General features: G+C 56.2%; 1 protein-coding gene across 1 annotated transcript in view; it reads left to right on the top strand.

Moving 5' to 3' along the window:
• Window positions 1-2107: 2107 nt before the first annotated feature.
• Window positions 2108-16535, top strand: part of CAMK2A (calcium/calmodulin dependent protein kinase II alpha) — a 62537-nt gene continuing 48109 nt past the window's right edge. The window contains exon 1 of the mRNA XM_045902830.3: window positions 2108-2998. Coding sequence (XP_045758786.1) covers window positions 2937-2998 — 62 coding nt within the window. The 5' untranslated portion in view covers window positions 2108-2936. The remainder of the gene's footprint in view (window positions 2999-16535) is intronic.

Here is a 16535-nt window from a genome sequence, read left to right on the forward strand (position 1 = left end):
TCACCTCCTTTGTTCAGAACTTCAGACACCCATTCATACAGCCTCAGGGCACACTTGTCATTTGTTTTATGTGTTAATTTCTAAAGCCCCTTTAAGTGAGCTAGGGGTCTTGTGAGCCCTCTCCTCCTAGCCCCAGTCCTTTTTTTTTTTTTTTAAAGATTTTATGTATTTATTTATTTGACAGAGAGACACAGCAAGAGAGGGACCACAAGCAGGGGGAGTGGGAGAGGGAGAAGCAGGCTTCCCAGGGAGCAGGGAGCCCGATGTGGGGCTCGATCCCAGGACCCTGGGATCATGACCTGAGCCACCCAGGCGCCCCCCAGTCCTTTGTTCTACAGGCATTGCTGTCACCCAGGATGGGGCCGGGTGATTCTCAAACCAGGAACTCAACTCCAGTGGGGACTCAGAGAACAGCACTGGCACCAAAGTGCTAGGAACAAGGATGGTGGTGCGTGCTTCCAGGATTCAGACAGAGCAGTGTGAGGAGGGAAGGCTTCTGAGTCTCTTACTAGTAATAATTTCCCATCTCTGAGCATTCGCAGTGTGTCAGCTGCTGTGCTCACCTGCTCGTCTCATTTCATCCTTAAACAGCCCTGGAGGTAGGGAATATTAGTAACTCTATTTTGCAGATGAAGAAACCGAGGCACAGAGAAGTTAGGCTCCCCATCCAAAATCACACAGCCCATAGATGGTGAAGTCCTTCTCCTCTCCCCTGGACAGTGACTGAGGTGGCCTCAGCAGTCACTAAGGGCTGTTGCAGTGCCTTCGCGAGTGGGCGCCATCTCCTGGGAAGGGCTAGAGGGTCTGGGCGGGGAGGTGGCCGTGCAGTCCTTCCCCCACTTTCCCCGCATCTGCCTCTCACCTCTGGCGGTTTTCCGCTTTCCGTGCCCAGCCCGCTCCCACCAGCTGTGCAGCCCCCAAGCAAAGGCCTCTCTGCCTCTGAATTGCAACGTTGGCGGCAGGAGCGGGAAGCATATTGTGCGCAGAAACAAAACTGAGTGGTTTTTCCTTTTTCTGAAGGTGGTAATGGTGCAATTAGTGGCCAAGCCATTACCCCTCCTCCCTAGCTCGCCTCCCCTCCTTCCCCTTGGCCTCCCTCCCGTTTCTCTCCTGGGAAGAAGTGGCTGCATCCCGCATTGGAGAGCCAGCCCCATCATTCTGTCGCACCCCTGATGCCCAGGAAGAGGGGCAGAATTGTGGGAGAGGGAACCCAGATGTCTCCAGGGGCCCCTGGACCTAAGGTCAAGTGAGTCAGGGACCTGCTAGGGTTGGGGATTACCAACAAGCAGACAACGTGTCCAGCAAGTGAGGTGACCAGTAAGGCAGTTGAAAGGTTCAGAGGGGTGGGTTAGCAACTCAGAGGGTTGGGATCCTGGATCCTTTTATCCCACCTGGGCTCCTCGTGGGCAAATACTGGCATGAGACCTCAGCCTGGTGGACTGTGAAATGAGCTTGAGTGGAGGAGGTGGGTGTGAAATTCTGAGTCCAAGCTAGAGTGATGGGGGTGGCCATGGTCCCGCTTTAGACCTTCCTTTTCCTCTTCCAGAAACTAAAAAGAGACCTCATGTTTACATACTTCCCAAAGGCTTCCACAGCCCTTAGCCCACTCCTTCTTCACAGCCTTCCTCTGCAGTGGCAGCTTTGTTCTGTTTTGCAGAAAGGGCGCTGGAGGCTCAGAGAGGGGCAGTGACTTTTCCAGAGTCACACAGCTCATGAACATCAGAGCTGGAGTTGAACTCAGATCCTTAAACTCCAGGCCTTTTCCTTCCGAACCGCCCCCCCCGCCCCGCCCAGGGCTTGGGTGAGATCTTGGGGCCCCGGATCTGGCTGCTGCCCTGAAGAGTTGAACTTGGCAGGGAAAACGGGAATGAGGAAGAGGGAATGAGGATTCCAGGGCAGGCCCATGGCCACTCCCCGCCATGCCAGGCCATGCTTCCCTCCCCACTGCCGCCTCCGCCTCTTTCACCTTGACTTGAAGCATAAGCCGAAACTGGGACGTGAGCCCCAGGAGACCAGATCTCCATGGTCCCTCTGGGGGCACGGGATGGAGGAGAGGGGTGGGGGTGAACAGGCGGGCAGGGCCATTCTCTCCAGAATCCCGATGTCTCCAATGCACTTGTCCCTCAAGCTAGAGCGCCAGTGGGACGGACGAGGTGGCAGAGAATGAGGAAGACAGAGGCAGAGGCAGAAACGAAATACAGAGGGGAGCAGAGAGACAGTGACAGACTACAGTGATCCACTGGGAGAGAGATCCCAATGAATTAGCCATCGCTTCCTGTAAACCTTAGAACCCTGCTGTTGCCAGGGCAACGGGGCAATACCTGTCTCTCCAGAGGAGATGAAGTTGCCAGGGTAACTGCATCCTGTCTTTCCTGGGGACCATCCCAGAATGTGGCACCCACTGGCCGTTACCATGGCAACTGCCTTTTTGCCCCACTTAATCCCATCCTGTCTGCTACAAGGGACCCACAGTTGGAGGTGGGGGAGGTGGGAAGAGAGAAGATCACTTGTGGACTAAGTTTGTTCTTCTCCCCCTCCCCAGACCCCTCTGTCGGTCCATCACCTCGGGGGTGCCGTGTCCACCTGCCCCTGGGCCCACACAGGCCTGCAGTATTGTGTGTGGTTAGGTCCAGGGCGTCCCGGAGCCGGTTTCGCAGTGGAAGGCAGGCAGGTGTTGGGGGGGCAGTTACCCGGGCAACGGGAACAGGGCGTTTCGGAGGTGGTTGCCATGGGGACCTGGATGCTGACGAAGGCTCGCGAGGCTGTGAGCAGCCACAGTGCCCTGCTCAGAAGCCCTGGGCTCGTCAGTCAGGCTGGTTCTCGGTTCGCACTCGGCAGCACAGGGCCGCGAGTGGCCCCTAGTTCCGGGAGCAGAGTAGCAGAGCCCCAGGTCTGGTCCTCCAGCCCCACGCCTCGCCTGCCCGCCCAGAGCCAGGATGGCCACCATCACCTGCACCCGCTTCACGGAAGAGTACCAGCTCTTCGAGGAACTGGGAAAGTGAGTTGTACCTCAGAGAGTTCTGGAGGGTGCAGGGGGTCAGCGTCACGGGCAGGGGATGTGCACCTGTGTGCTTCCTGTGCACACACACGGGGAGGGAGTCTGCATGTTTGGGGGGATACTTGCCTGTGCCGAGTGCCCAGAGCTGGGTGTAGGCATGTTTATGTGTGCCCAGATGTGCCACAGCCAGCCGGGTGAGTGTGTGTAGGGGTGAAGGGTTGGTGGTGCATGCCAGTGTGCATGCACGCACGCATGCACACACGCCCGATTGCACATGACTGGGCACACACAGATTTTTAGAAACTCAGGGTTAAAAAGGGATCTTCCCAGGCAGCCGAGTCCAAAGCCAGAACCCCCCTGCTGACTTTCTCTTGAGGTGTTCATCTGGCCTCAACTTGGACACCTCTGATGGGAGAGAGTTCACCATCTCCCAGGTAGTCCCTCCTGACTTTAGGCACCACCGGCGACTGTGCAGAGTGGCCAACTTCTCCGTGAAAGCGCATCCCCTCCCTCCTCCCCTCCCTCCTCCCAGCTCCTCTTGGAGGGAGGGCGTCAGTAAGGCAGGGCTGAATAACTGAGGGACTGGTGGGGCTCCCTGGGTGTGGAGAGACAGGGAGGGGCGCTCAGGCAAGTTGGGGGGAACACTATCATTTCAGGGGCCAGTGCTATACCGGCTCTGGTCCCTTGGCAAAGTTGTCCGGCCCCAGAGCTCATTTTATGCCCCTGATGACTGGTGTGGGGAGAAGGGTGGGAGGATGGGGGAGAAGATAGCCCCTTAGCGTCGTGGAGTGTCAGGAAGCGCACTGGGCACCCCCAGCTAGGTCTGGGGAAGCTCCGGGGAGGGCTCAGGGGAGGGGTACAGTTTGGAGACAGAGTTCGCCCCTCGGGCAAAGCGGCTCGCCTGCCCAGGGTGGCCATTTGCTAGGGCAGCAGGAGTGCAGGGGGGAAGGGCCCTGGCAGCAGGTACGTGCCCGTGTGAGGTCCGGATGTACACATCCAAAGGGGCATTTTGACGGGTGCTGTGTAAGGACTGACTCCGGGGTACGCCTGTGTGCTCTGAGAGAGTATGCAAGTGTTCACATGTGTGCACCAGGAGGAGGTGCTGGTGTGTGCCTCATGTGAAAGGCCTGCAAGCGTGGATGCGTGCAAGGGGCCCACGGGGTCCCATTGGCCGGTTTGCACGGGAGTGCAGGTGTGAATGTGCGTCACTGTGCATGCACACGTGTGGCAGGTCAGAGCTGTGTGCACATCAGCCAGAGCATGTGTGTGAGGTCTGGGTCTGTGCAAATATATGGCTGTGTAAGGGTTCACGTGTGGGACTTGGGCACGGTGGTATCCCTATGAGGTCCAGACACGCACATTTGCACGAGGATGGGGGGCCATGCACACGGGAAGGTTTATGTGCGTGCGTGTGAGGCCGGGGCCAAAGGCTCGGGTGGGAGTGTGGGTGTTGAAGGCATGTGTGAGCTCATGCTGGTGTTTGCATATGTGTGGGAGGTGGGCCTGTGGCCGTGGACAAGTAGGCTGCCTGCACACACACACACACTCACACTCACATACCAGGCTATCCTGACACTCACAGGTACACACCAGGTCCCCTGTACAGACACACACCCACGTGCAGGTGTGTGGTCACTCTTGTCTGCAGACTTCCTGCGTTTCTGAGTGTGTTTCTATGCTGGGGGCAGGGGTGGGCAGCAGGCAGGAGGCCGCTCCAGAGGACTGACCCTGTCTGCTAAAGTGTGATGGGCCCCTGCTCGGCGGGGGTCCTGTGCCCCCCTGGAACGCCAGGATTCCCCCATTAGCTAGGAGCTGCCCTTCAGGGGATGACCAAGGCTCGGTGCTGGGAGGGCTGCGTCACAGGATGCAGTGAAATGGAGTTGAGATGTGACTCAGGCGCTTCAAGTGAAAATAAAAGTGATGTTTTGCCCCAAGAGGAGATGGATATCATGAAGACTGGGAGCTGGGGGTGGGCTGGGGTGGGGTGGTGGTGACTTGGTGCAGAGAGCCTTTGCGAGCCTTCTCGACCCCACTGCCGGCCAGGACCGGGGCAGGGGCAGAATGCCAGGTGACAGGGAGCTCTGGTGTGGCCATGACAGGCAAACCGAGGGTGGTAGGCATGGCCAGTCCGTGTCGGATCGATTTCAGACCTCTTCCTTCTAGAACTATATGGACTCCTAACCTTTTTTAGGTCGCGTATTCCTCCAGGAATCTGATGAAAGTCCAAGTCTACATTCTCCAGAGAAATGCACAAATCTACGAAATGTTGCGGGCAATGTCAGGAGCTTGCAGGACCTTAGGAAGGCTGTGGATGGGCCTAGGGTGAAGGATGCTTGTACCGGAAGAGAACGAGGCTCCACGCCTCTGATGCAGGGGTTAAAAAGGCCAGGGTACATCGCGGGGCACCCGGGGCTCCTGCTCCGCGCGCTGGGTGCCCAGTGGGGCAGGTAGGGCGGCGCCCTGCACACGGCCCGGGCTCTGGAGCTGGCCACGCAACGCTTCCTTCCGTAGTCTGGAAATCAAGGCAGTTGCTGTGGGGATGCAATAAGATGGCACGCGTGAAGACACAGTGACAAGCCTGGCACACAGTGGGCCTTCAGCAGGGACTGCTGCTGGGATCATTGTTCTCCAAGGTGAGGCAGGCTGAAGCCGCCGCTAGGGACTGCCACATGTTTACCTTTTGTCTGGAGCTGGTCCAGCTTGGGGGAGGGGCCTGACCGGGCTCCTCTTCTTTGGGGAGAAGCCAGGAAGATGCCCACAGGGCCCAGCCTCCCGGCCGGCTGGGACACTACAGTCACCACCCACCAGCTGAGCCCCCATTCCAGGAGCCCACTCCAGATCCCTGGCAGGGTGACTTGCCAAGGCCGCTGAGGCGGTCCTGCAAGGGGACATCGGAGCCTTTGGATGTCCTTCGGCAGGACCTCGACTGCCCGGCTGGAGAGGAGAGCGTGTGCCTCTCGAGGGCTTCCTGGCGTCCTACTCGGTGAGCCTGCCTGGTCACTGCTGGCCTTCTAGGAGGCCAAGGTAGGGCTGGCTACGGATGTAAGAGCAGTTGCTCCTCTCCCACCTGGTGGGCAACAGCTGGGCAGGGTGTGGGCCCGAGTCCCCAGGGCCCTGGGCAGGGGCTTCTGGGGCCCCTCGATGCTACTGGACAAAGGTCTCACTCTGCATGGGGTTCAGATAAGCCAGGATCTTGATTCCAGGTCCCCTAGAAGGTTGAGGTAGAACCCAGAGACTGGCTCACTCACTCCTCCCTGACCCCCACCCTCCTTCTTCCCAGGAGATGCGAGAAATAAAAGCCCAGACCTTAGGAGCACAGGCGCTTGTCAGGAGGTGGGCTGTAGTAATGTCAGCTTCGGGGTCAGAGTGGGTCTGGGCAGCTGAGCCCGAGCTCCTGGCAGAACCCACCTTCTCCAAAGACCAGATTAGAGGCGGAAGGGGTCAGGTTCCAGGAGGCAGGGAAGGAGGATGCCTCCTCCAGCCTTTGACATTCTCTGGGTTTTGGATCCCACTTCCAGGAGAGGGTAAGGAGGCAGAGAATTGCCCTGCAGCCTGTGCAATCACTGAGTGGTACAGAAGGAGATTTTACTTGAGAGAGGAGGAGGGAGGGAGGAAGCCCGGATAGAGTGCAGCCCGTCTTTCTCTAGAAACTGGGATCTGAAATCAACTCAAGGGCTGTGTTGGGCTGGGGGGAGGGGCTCTAGGGGCCAGCCAGGTGGGCAGAGGGACGGGTGAGAGCTGGCCCACTGCCCCCTCTTACCCCCATGGTGTGTATCAGGAACTGGGCCTGGGCCAGGGGACACGGGGCCCAGAGGCTGTTCCCCACACTGAGGTACCGGGGTCCTGGGTGCTGAGGTTTCCTCACGGGATACAAGCTCTAACATCCGCCAAGTGTGTTCAGCAATCCCAGCCTTCCCTGGCTCAGTGGTCAGGAGGCTCGGTGGGGCAATGTTGGGGAGAGAGAACACCTGGGCACCCACACACCGCCCGAAGATGGGGGCGTGCTTTCATTTTGCTCCTAATAGCCTCTCACATTCACAGAGCTTTGGGGCCAGTGAGACACCCCTCCATCCATTAGCTCTGAGGGAGGCAGAGGGCTTAGGCATCCACCTGACAGAGGAGCAGGCTGAGGCTTGAGAAGGTGGAAGGGCCAGCGTGCAGGCATCCAGCACCCTGCATATGGGGGGGACAGTTCGTGAGAGAGACCCCGCTTGCTGCCGTGTCTGAGGAACGCTACTAGGGAAGAGGGGCCCCCGCCTTCTGGGTAAGAGAATTCTGAGCTAAGGCTTATTTTCCAATCATGACTCTGCCTCTGATTTACTGGGCCGCCCTGTGTGGATCCCTGGGCCTTTGTGAACCCCAACTTTACCATCTGTGAAAAGGGGATCAGAATAACTCTGCAGATGCTGAAATGCCCCATTAGAGGGGCTACCCTCTTTAGCTCCCCTCTATGAAAGGCACACTTGGGAAATTTCAGACTCCCAGAACATCAGAACTGGAAGGACCAATACACTGTCTATTTATAACCTAGATGGTGAAACCAACACCCAGAGAGAAATAGCCTCAGGCCATAGGGAAAGGCTGTGTTAAAGCCAAGGCAGGGGACCAGATCCTGGGCAGGGGCCAAAGGCCAAGGATGGGATGCTGGGGTGGAGGGAGGTCCTCAAGGCTGGGCGGAGGGTGGCAGGAACAGGGAAGGGGACAGACTTTCCTTCCTCCCCCTCCAAGCCACCGAGCGGCAGGCACGCACATGTTCTGGTGCATGCCGCAGCCCTCCGCCCCCACACAGCCGCCCCCACACAGGCTGAGACACACTGACACTCTGCCGAGCCTCCCTCCTGCCCGCCCGCCTCCCCGCACAAGCACGCAGTGGCACCGCTTCCAGCCGCCCTGCAGTCTGGGCGCCCGGCCCTCTCCGGGCCGTGAGGGCACAGCCTTGGAACGCAAAGCCTGCATCCTGTTGCACACGCGTGCGCACTCCTGCGCACACGCAGGCTCCAACAGAGCATCCAGCACAAAGGTACCTACCTCCCAGTGCAGGCAGAGCGAGATGATGCTGGCTGGGCTTCTGAGTGTCCCTCAGGGTGGGAACAGCATGGGACCTGCTCCCCAACCCTGCCCTTCCCCCTTTCTGCACAGTCGTCCCGTGCCACAGCCCACCCTCTCGTGCACGCATGCTGCCCGTGTTGCCTTCTCTACGGAGCTTCTCTGGGGCACAGTGGGAAGCCTGCACCCCAGGCCAGGCCGGCGCAGCCCCCAGAGCGGGTCCCCACTGGCTGAGGCCAGCCCAGGCCCTCCAGGTCCTTGCAGGGTTTGACTTCCCCCGAGACGCCTGTGCTGGAGAAGGTGGAGGGCCTTGGGGTCACATAAGAGGAGGAACATGTCTGTGCCTCTTGCATCCATGCAACAAGTATATCCTGAGCACACGGTCTGTTCCCAGCCCTGGGCTGGACCCAGGACGTACCACAGGCAAGACTTACGTAGTCTCTGCCCCTTAGGCCTCACAGCCTAGTGGGAAGTGGACGTGAGCTGAGAGGAAGGGTCGGACGCTTAACCGACTGAGCCACCCAGGCACCTCCAGAAGTTATTATTTAAATGCAACTGGATAAGAACTATGAGCACAAGCACGGAGCTATGAGATGTAGAGACCACGACTGGTTGGGATGAGGAAGGTATCAGGGAAGGCTCCCCCAAGTAGGGGTGACGCTGAGGAGCTGGAGGTTGAATCAGAGTTAATCAGAAGGAAGAGGATGGGAGAGTGTGCCTCAGAGTGGGAATAGCGAAGGCCAAGGCTCTGAGGTGTGTATTTTGATGGAGCATGTCAGCCCCAGGGAAGTTGGGGGTCCTACTCTTCTTAGCCCTGCCCAACCTGCCCCCAGCTTTTGGATGCTTAGGGCCTAGAAGGACTTGTAAAAGCCTTTTCTAGATTATCTAGAAGAGGGAGCCAGGCAGGGTGGTGCTGTTCTGAAAGCCAAGTCAAGTGAGAGAAAGCTGAGGAGCTGGAGGACTTGAGCAGGAAGAAGGGACCCCTCAGAGTGGGGGTGGGGTGGTGTCCTCTCCACTCAGCAGGGGTATCCTGAGCAGAGCCAAAGTGTAGAGGAACACGGAGGTGGATTCAGCTCAGCATAGGCAGGACTTCTGAATTATCAGAACCACTCCTCTCCCATCACGCACCCCCCCCCCCCGCCCCCGCCGCCAGATGGACACAGCCTTAGGAGGTAAGGAGCACTCTGGCCCCAGGCATGCGCACACTCACAGCCCTCCCTCACTTCTTGCCTCCATCTTCCTCCTGCCCTTGCTGGTGAGATGCCACAGGCACGAAGTGGGAGATGGTTTAGGGGCCAGAAGATCCTCAGGCTCACTCAGACTACTGGAGCGAGGAGTGCTCCTTTGTTTACGGATGGAGAACTCAGGCCCAGAGAGGGCCAGGGCCTTGGCCAAAGTCACACAAGCCAATGACACATAAGAGTAGGGCATTCCAGCCTCTTTCCAGTCTGGCGCTTGACCCTCTTACCCCTTGGAGCTTCTCTCTCTGAACCTCTGAAAGCCTTCAACGTGTGCACGTGGATGGAGCCTGGGGAGAAAGCAGACCCTCTGCATCCCCCCTGCTCTGTCTGCTCTGGTCCTGTCTCCAAGGTCTGTGAATATTTTTTGATTTCCCTTTTTGTAACCCATTCAAGAAAACCCATGCACAGCCAAAACAAGAAATATGTTGGGACTTCTGTTGATTCAGTGTTCCCTGCAGCAAACAGAATCTTCTGGTTCCCAGGCCTTCTGTGTCCCCGACGAGACTTCTGCTGGGTTGGCCTTGGGGCAGGCCTGTGCGGTGGGGAACAGCTCGAAGACACTGAGTCCCTGCCGCATCTTCTGGAGCCTGGCCGTGGGTGGCTTCAGCCTGGGATGGGAGGAGGGAGATGTATGGTTTCAGTAATAAGGTCCTAGAATTTTCTGGCTGTAAAATGCTGTAGTTTGTGGAGCTCTGGGCAGAGCTGCCATGGTGAACTGGGGAGAAGAGAGAGAAAACCAAACAAATGGGGTCTCCAGCCCCCACGGTCCCTATCTCCTCTGATCCATTTGCCATTTGAGGACCTGCATAGTTGTGTTTTGTTTGTTATTTTAAAAGGGCATCGCTGCGGGGCGCCTGGGTGGCTCAGATGGTTGAGCATCTGCCTTCGGCTCAGGTCATGGTCCTGAGGTCCTGGGATGGAGCCCCGCATCGGGCTCCTGGCTCGGCAGGGAGCCTGCTTTTCCCTCTCCCTTTCCCTCTGCCTCTCCCCCTGCTCGTGCTCTCTCTCTCTCAAATGAATAAATAAAAAAAAATCTTTAAAAGGGCATCGCTGCTTGAAAAGAAATAAATAAGAAAGAGAGAGCAGGTTTAAAAATGACCCATAGTTGATATCACAGACAGGAAAACTGAGGCCCAAAAAGGTGAAGGGATTTGCCTAAAGCACTCGCAAGTTGGTGTTGTGGAAACAGGGTCTCCCTTTCATTTCTCAGCAAACCTGACCCCAGCTTTTTAACTCTTCTGGAAATCCAGGAGCCCTCAGAGAATCTCATATGACCCACAGGCACTTTTCCTAGGAAAACGCATACTCATGACAACCTACAGAATGTGTGTATTATTTCCTACAGATCCCTTTGCCCTAAAGCCCACAGACCCCGGGTGAGGGCCCCCTCTGACCTGAGAGGATGGGGTATTGGAGAGAGCAATGGACGATGAGTCAGGAGTCCTGGGTTCAAGGTCTTAGCCTCAGTTTCCCCATCTGTGAAATGGGGAAAGGTTGGACCTCAATGGGAAGTTATTACTGGGCATGGCAGCTCCTCAGGTAGACACACGTGGCCCACACCCTGGCCCCTCGGGGGAGCTGCTCTGGTGGCCAGCCCCAGCTCTGTCCCTTCCCCCGGACATTCTGACTCCATCTGTTCTGGCTTCCACCCCTAGGCCTTGCTCTCTGCTGAGTGATCAGATCAGCTAACCTGGGCTGTGAGTTACTGACCACCAAGAGGTGCTAATCCTCTCACGGATAACAGGTTTGACTGCATTGGACCAGGAACTTTCTGGAATCACCCCAGCTCATCTCAGCGAGGCAGAATGCTTAGGTATCTCAATTGAGAGTGGGGAGACTTTCCCAGGGAGACCAGATTTTGATTATGAGCCCCGTGTCATGTAGCATCCAGGCAAGATGGTGAGTGGCTAGAAATTTGGGACTGGACTTCTGGAGAGAGAAGGGGCTGTAGAGACGCAGGTTTCAATCCTGCATGATGGTCAGTGGCTTTTACCATTTGCAGGGGTGGTGGGGTCACAGAATGCTTTGTGAAGCTGATGGAAACTATGCATCCTCTGCCCAGAATAATGCAAAGACACAAAAACATTTTATTGAAATTTTAGGTGCATTCATGACCACCCAGGGCCTCCCCAGGGCCCCCAAGCTAAGGCCCAGGTGGCGGGGATGGAGGGAAGTGGTAAGAGGGCAGTGGAGAGAGAACAGGGGGTAGTGATTTAGGGGGACAGGAGGCCGGGTGCCAGGGAGAGTGCAGCCACCTAGAAACAAAAGGGAGGATGGGCCTCAAAGCCTGGTGTCAGTGGGGCCAGAAGCCACCTGGTGTGGGGCAGGCAGAGTGGATCAGGCCCGTTGGGGCTGCAGGGGCTGGGGGGCATTGGGTGGGAGGGCCTGGCACGGCTTCCTTCCAGGGAGCCCGGGGGTGGGCACCAGATTGTGGTGGGTTCATGGAGTGTGGGAGGTGGAAAGAGGAGGCAGCGGATGTCGGACATTTGTTCTGGAAGTTTGGCAGCAAAGAGGGAGGAAGGAAGTGGCCCAAGCTGTTGGGTCGAGAGAAAGGTTCTTGGTTTTTAATTTTAAAAATTCGGGGGAGCAGGATGGTTATTTATTTTTCCAGAATAAGGGAGACCTGTATGTGTTTGAGGAAGCAACCGGTGAAGAGAAGACCCTAATAATGGTCAGGACACCTGACAATCAGACCCTTAAGGAGTCCAGAGTTGGGGGGTTTTGGTTACTGTGCTGTCTCCAGAAGGTCCCCATAAACAGTCTTCTGCCTGCTGAGACCCAGGGGCCTGCCTTGGGCTCTGGGCAGCTCAGAGTAAAGATGGGGAGGTTTACTTTAGAAGAAATGGGCAGGAAGCCGTCTTGGCTGGTAGGAACCTCTTCCCATCCCCGTGTAGGAGAGACTTCTCACAAATGGCCCAGGAAGAAGTGTGGCTGGGGGTCCTCATCCCCATCTTTCAAATGTGACCCCACCACCCCTGCAAGAGGATAAGCAAGCTGGTAGCCAAGCTGGGTGAGGACCCAGCTCTTTCAACTCCCCATCGAATGCTCCCAGGCTCACCTGGCTTCCATGTCAGCATTTTGGGCTGTTTCAGACCAGAGAGAGTGCTGAGCCCCCTGCGGGCTGACAGCCAACAACTCCCAGGACAGAGAGCCTGCCAGGCAGCCAGAAAGCAATTTCCCAGTGTGAATCTTGCTTTTCACGGCCCATTAGCACGTTCCCTACATTCTCAGCCATGCTGGACCCACTCTTCCTGCGCCCTCTCCATCTGTGTGTTGGAGAGCAGGGCGGGGCCTCCCTGCCTGCTTGTGCCCACACACATAGGGGCAGGGTGCTCTGCCCTGGGGAGCAGCCCCTTCCCCTCCTCACCAAGGCCCCCACAACCTCCTCTCTTGGCTTTCCTCTTCCCTGAGCTTGGCAAACAAGGTCCATTTTGTTTCCGATGATGCTGGCTGTTCTCATCATCACTTTGTAGATAATGATGCCTATAAAAGGCGTTGTTTCCTGAGCATTTACTAGACACCAGGGACTGTGCTAAACCCATTGCATACCTTATTATATCTCATTGAATCCTCGAAACAACTGCACAGGGCGGGTCCTATTCTGATCTACATTTTACAGGAGAGGAAACAGGCTTGCAGAGGTTAAGTAGCTTGCTAGTAAGTGGCTGCACCACGATTTGAACTCTGGTTGGCTTGGCTCAGGAGTGCTTATCCCCATAGACTTCACTCTCCAGTGTGGTGGTCACTAGGCACATACGGCTGCTCAAATGAAATAAAATTAAAAGTTGAGTTCTTCAGTCCTACTAGCCGCATTTCAAGTGCTCCATAACCATGTGAGGCTAGTGGCTGCCACATTGGACAACACAGAATATTTCCACCATCACAGGATATTCTGGTATAAAATATTACAGCTGGAAAGGGCTCTGTACTATTCAGCCTCATTCCCATCCAAACCCCCATGTTGCAGATGAAAGACAGTGAAGCCCGTGTTGGGGCAGACCCCTGCCCAAGACCTCCCAGCAGGACTGAGAGCTGAGATTCTGTCCCTCCAGTGTCTGTCTGTCTCACACACATGCTTCCCTGCCCACATTCCGTGCTTGCTGACGTGGAGACATATTTCATACCCAGGGTGATGTATGTGGGCCTTGTCACACCCCGAGCCTCATGGAAGCTCATGCACAGGGCACTGACTGGGCTGCCTGCCCACAGCTGTGGGCACACATGCCCCCTTGACCCTTAACATCCAGGAACACCTTCGCAGACCCTCTCAGGACCCGTGCATGGACACTCACACTGGGTTCTCACACGCAGGCCTCACCCCTTCCTCTCAGGACACCCAGTCACTCCCTTCCACCCTGAGCTGCCCGCGTTGGCCTCCTCCCCTCTCTGCCCCGCACTGTTTCCAAGCTCCTGCCCCTCCACCTGCTGCCCACCTTCTCGGCTCAGGGCCATGGGAGGACTGGGCTGGCTCTTTTGTTGTTTGCCAAGGCTGCTGGGTTGCAGCCACTGGCTCATGCAGGACGGGAATGCAGAAATAGGCCTTTTTAAAGCAAAAGATACAAAAAAGAGGAGTCTCATTTCTGCTGCAGATTCTCCTCTGCCCCTCGTCCCCCTGACCCCCAGCCCTGTGGCGAGCAGGGTGGATGGGAACCCGAGGCTGCATAGGTAGGGGTGAAGTGCCAAATTCAATACCACAGTTGAGGATAAGTCATGATCAGACCACAGAGCTTTGTGAGCCCAGAGCCCCCGCTCTGGAGGGTCACACTTTCCTGCCTTTGGTGGAGTCAGAAGAGCAAGTGCAGGTGACCTGGATCCTCTTCACAGACCCACTAGGAATATGCTTATTCACTCGAGGCCTCAGTTTCTCCACCTGTTAAATGGAGATCATAATTCCAACCCCACAGTGCTGCTGTGGTCAAGAAGGAGCTTAGCAGTGCACATGCATTTAAAAGGAGGATACCTTCCAGGTGCGTGAGAGGCTGGTACCCTCTGGATCAGTAGCTCTGAACTGGTTTTGATAAACTCCTCCCTCTGAGCAGCTGCTAAAAGCTATGCATCCTTGCCCCAGAAAAAAATGCACATACCTACTTTCAGAGGCACAGGATGTCCTTCAGTGGGTACATGGCCCCTGCGGCTGCCCTCCCCATGTTAGAACCTAGTTAGGACCCCCAGTTAGGGGCACCTGGGTGGCTCAGTCGGTTAAGCGGCTGCCTTCTGCTTGGGTCATGATCTCGGGGTCCTGGGATCGAACCCAAATCGGGCTCCCCACTCAGCGGGGAGTCTGCTTCTCCCTTTCCTTCTGTGCTCTCTCTCGCACTCTCTCTCAAGTAAATAAATAAAATCTTTTTTGAAAAAAAAAAAAAAAAAAAAAAGGACCCCTAGTTAGAAGCTGGGATTTACACAAAAGCTTGGCACTGTGTTCCGAGAAGGAAATTTAGCAAATGTACCTTCTCTTGTTTTATAGATGTGGCTCTTAGGTCCTCAGCTCCTAGGGCAGAGCCCAGGTTCACGGGGCTGCCAAGCTGCCCTGCAGAGAGTTGCATGTGACTGCCCCGTCAGGGCTGACGTCAGGGCATCTAGCAGGACTCCCCCAGAGGGCGGGCAGGACACAATCCCCTGGACCGCTGTTAAATGAAAATACAGATCCCTTGTGCCCCCGCCCAGAGGTTCTGGTTTGGTTAAATCTGGATAACCAGACTTTTAAAAAGTCTGGTTTTAGGGGCGCCTGGGTGGCTCAGTTGGTTAAGCGACTGCCTTCGGCTCAGGTCATGATCCTGGAGTCCCGGGATCGAGTCCCGCATCGGGCTCCCTGCTCGGCAGGGAGTCTGCTTCTCCCTCTGACCCTCCTCCCTCTCATGCTCTCTGTCTCTCATTCTCTCTGTCTCAAATAAATAAATAAAATCTTAAAAAAAAAAATTAAAATTAAAATAAAAAGTCTGGTTTTGGTATATGTATTTTTAAAATATCCCCAGGGGATTCCAAAGCAGCCCGTTTGATAACCATCGGTCTAAGATCTTTCTTGGAATGGAATTTTTTACTTAGTTTTTTACTTAGAATTTGTTCCTTTAGCGGAGAAATTATATCCATCCCTTCTTCCCTGCCTCCCTCCCCCTCCCCCTCCATGCCTCCATCCCTCCATCCCACATTAACTGAACTCTAGCTCTGGACCAAACACAGGCTAAATGCTGGTGAGTGAGGCAGGACCCAGCCCCTGCCCTCAGGACCTTATAGCCCCTCTCCTTCCATGCCCTTGCTCTCGATGGAGCTCTCCAACTTTCCCAGAAGGGGCCACTTTAAACACTCTCCCCCGGGGCCTTTGGGAATCGTGGCCTCCAGGGCAGGGACCTGAAGGTCTTTGGGTCCATCCCCCTGTCTGGGTAGGGTGGGCACCTTTGAGACACCAGTCGTGCCCTACCTTCTTCGGATGCCTGTTCCTATTCCTAACACCCTGACGGAAAATCCACTCCCCCATCTCATTCAATCTCCCTCACTGTGAATTCAATCCACTTCTTGTTTCTGCAAGTAACATTTATGGAGACCCTACTGGTAGCAGACATTGGATACTGGGGCACAGGGATGTGGAAAGGAAAGTTAAAGTCCTGGCCCTCAGGAACTTACCGTCAGGTGGGAGGCACAAATAGGACGAGCAACTGAGCAAGAGCCACCGTGAGCTTGGGCTATACGGGGAGGGGCGGAGTACTCTGGGAGCACAGGGGAGGGAGTCCTTAACAGGGAGGCTTCTCTGGGAAGGAGACTCTGGTCGTGCTGCTTTCCTGGGGTGGGAGGGGTGGGGGAAGGACAGCAAAGGTGCACACCCCAGGGAAGGTCTATTGCTGCATGAGACGATCCACTTGCCCAGGAATTCCAGTGCAAGTGGATAGTCTAGCGCTTTCTAGTGCTTTCCTACAAGGTCACATTTCCTCGGCTCATGCCCCCTCCTGGCTCTTTCTTCTTCATCCCTCTCCAGTTTTCCACTTGCTCCATTCATGCGGCTCAGAAACCAGAGACACCATGCCCAGGGTGTGTACAGAGAGGGCATACGGAGAGGTCCCAGCCTGCAGCCTTCCTGGGCTTGGACCCGCCCTCATGCTGAGGCTAGGGCATGGAAGTTTGGAGGATGTGATGAGGTGTGGTCTTGTCAAGGAACCTGGGTGTGGCAGGCTCCCTTGGTGGTGGTGGGGGGGTACGAATATCTGAGTTCTAGGCCTGGCCCTGCCTACAGCTAACTGCGTGAGCCGTCTACACCATCT

This window comes from Mirounga angustirostris, unplaced genomic scaffold, assembly GCF_029215605.1.
Source record: "Mirounga angustirostris isolate CCGP_5_RB_7025 unplaced genomic scaffold, mMirAng1.0.hap1 SCAF_7, whole genome shotgun sequence".
In the NCBI taxonomy this organism is placed as follows: domain Eukaryota; kingdom Metazoa; phylum Chordata; class Mammalia; order Carnivora; family Phocidae; genus Mirounga; species Mirounga angustirostris.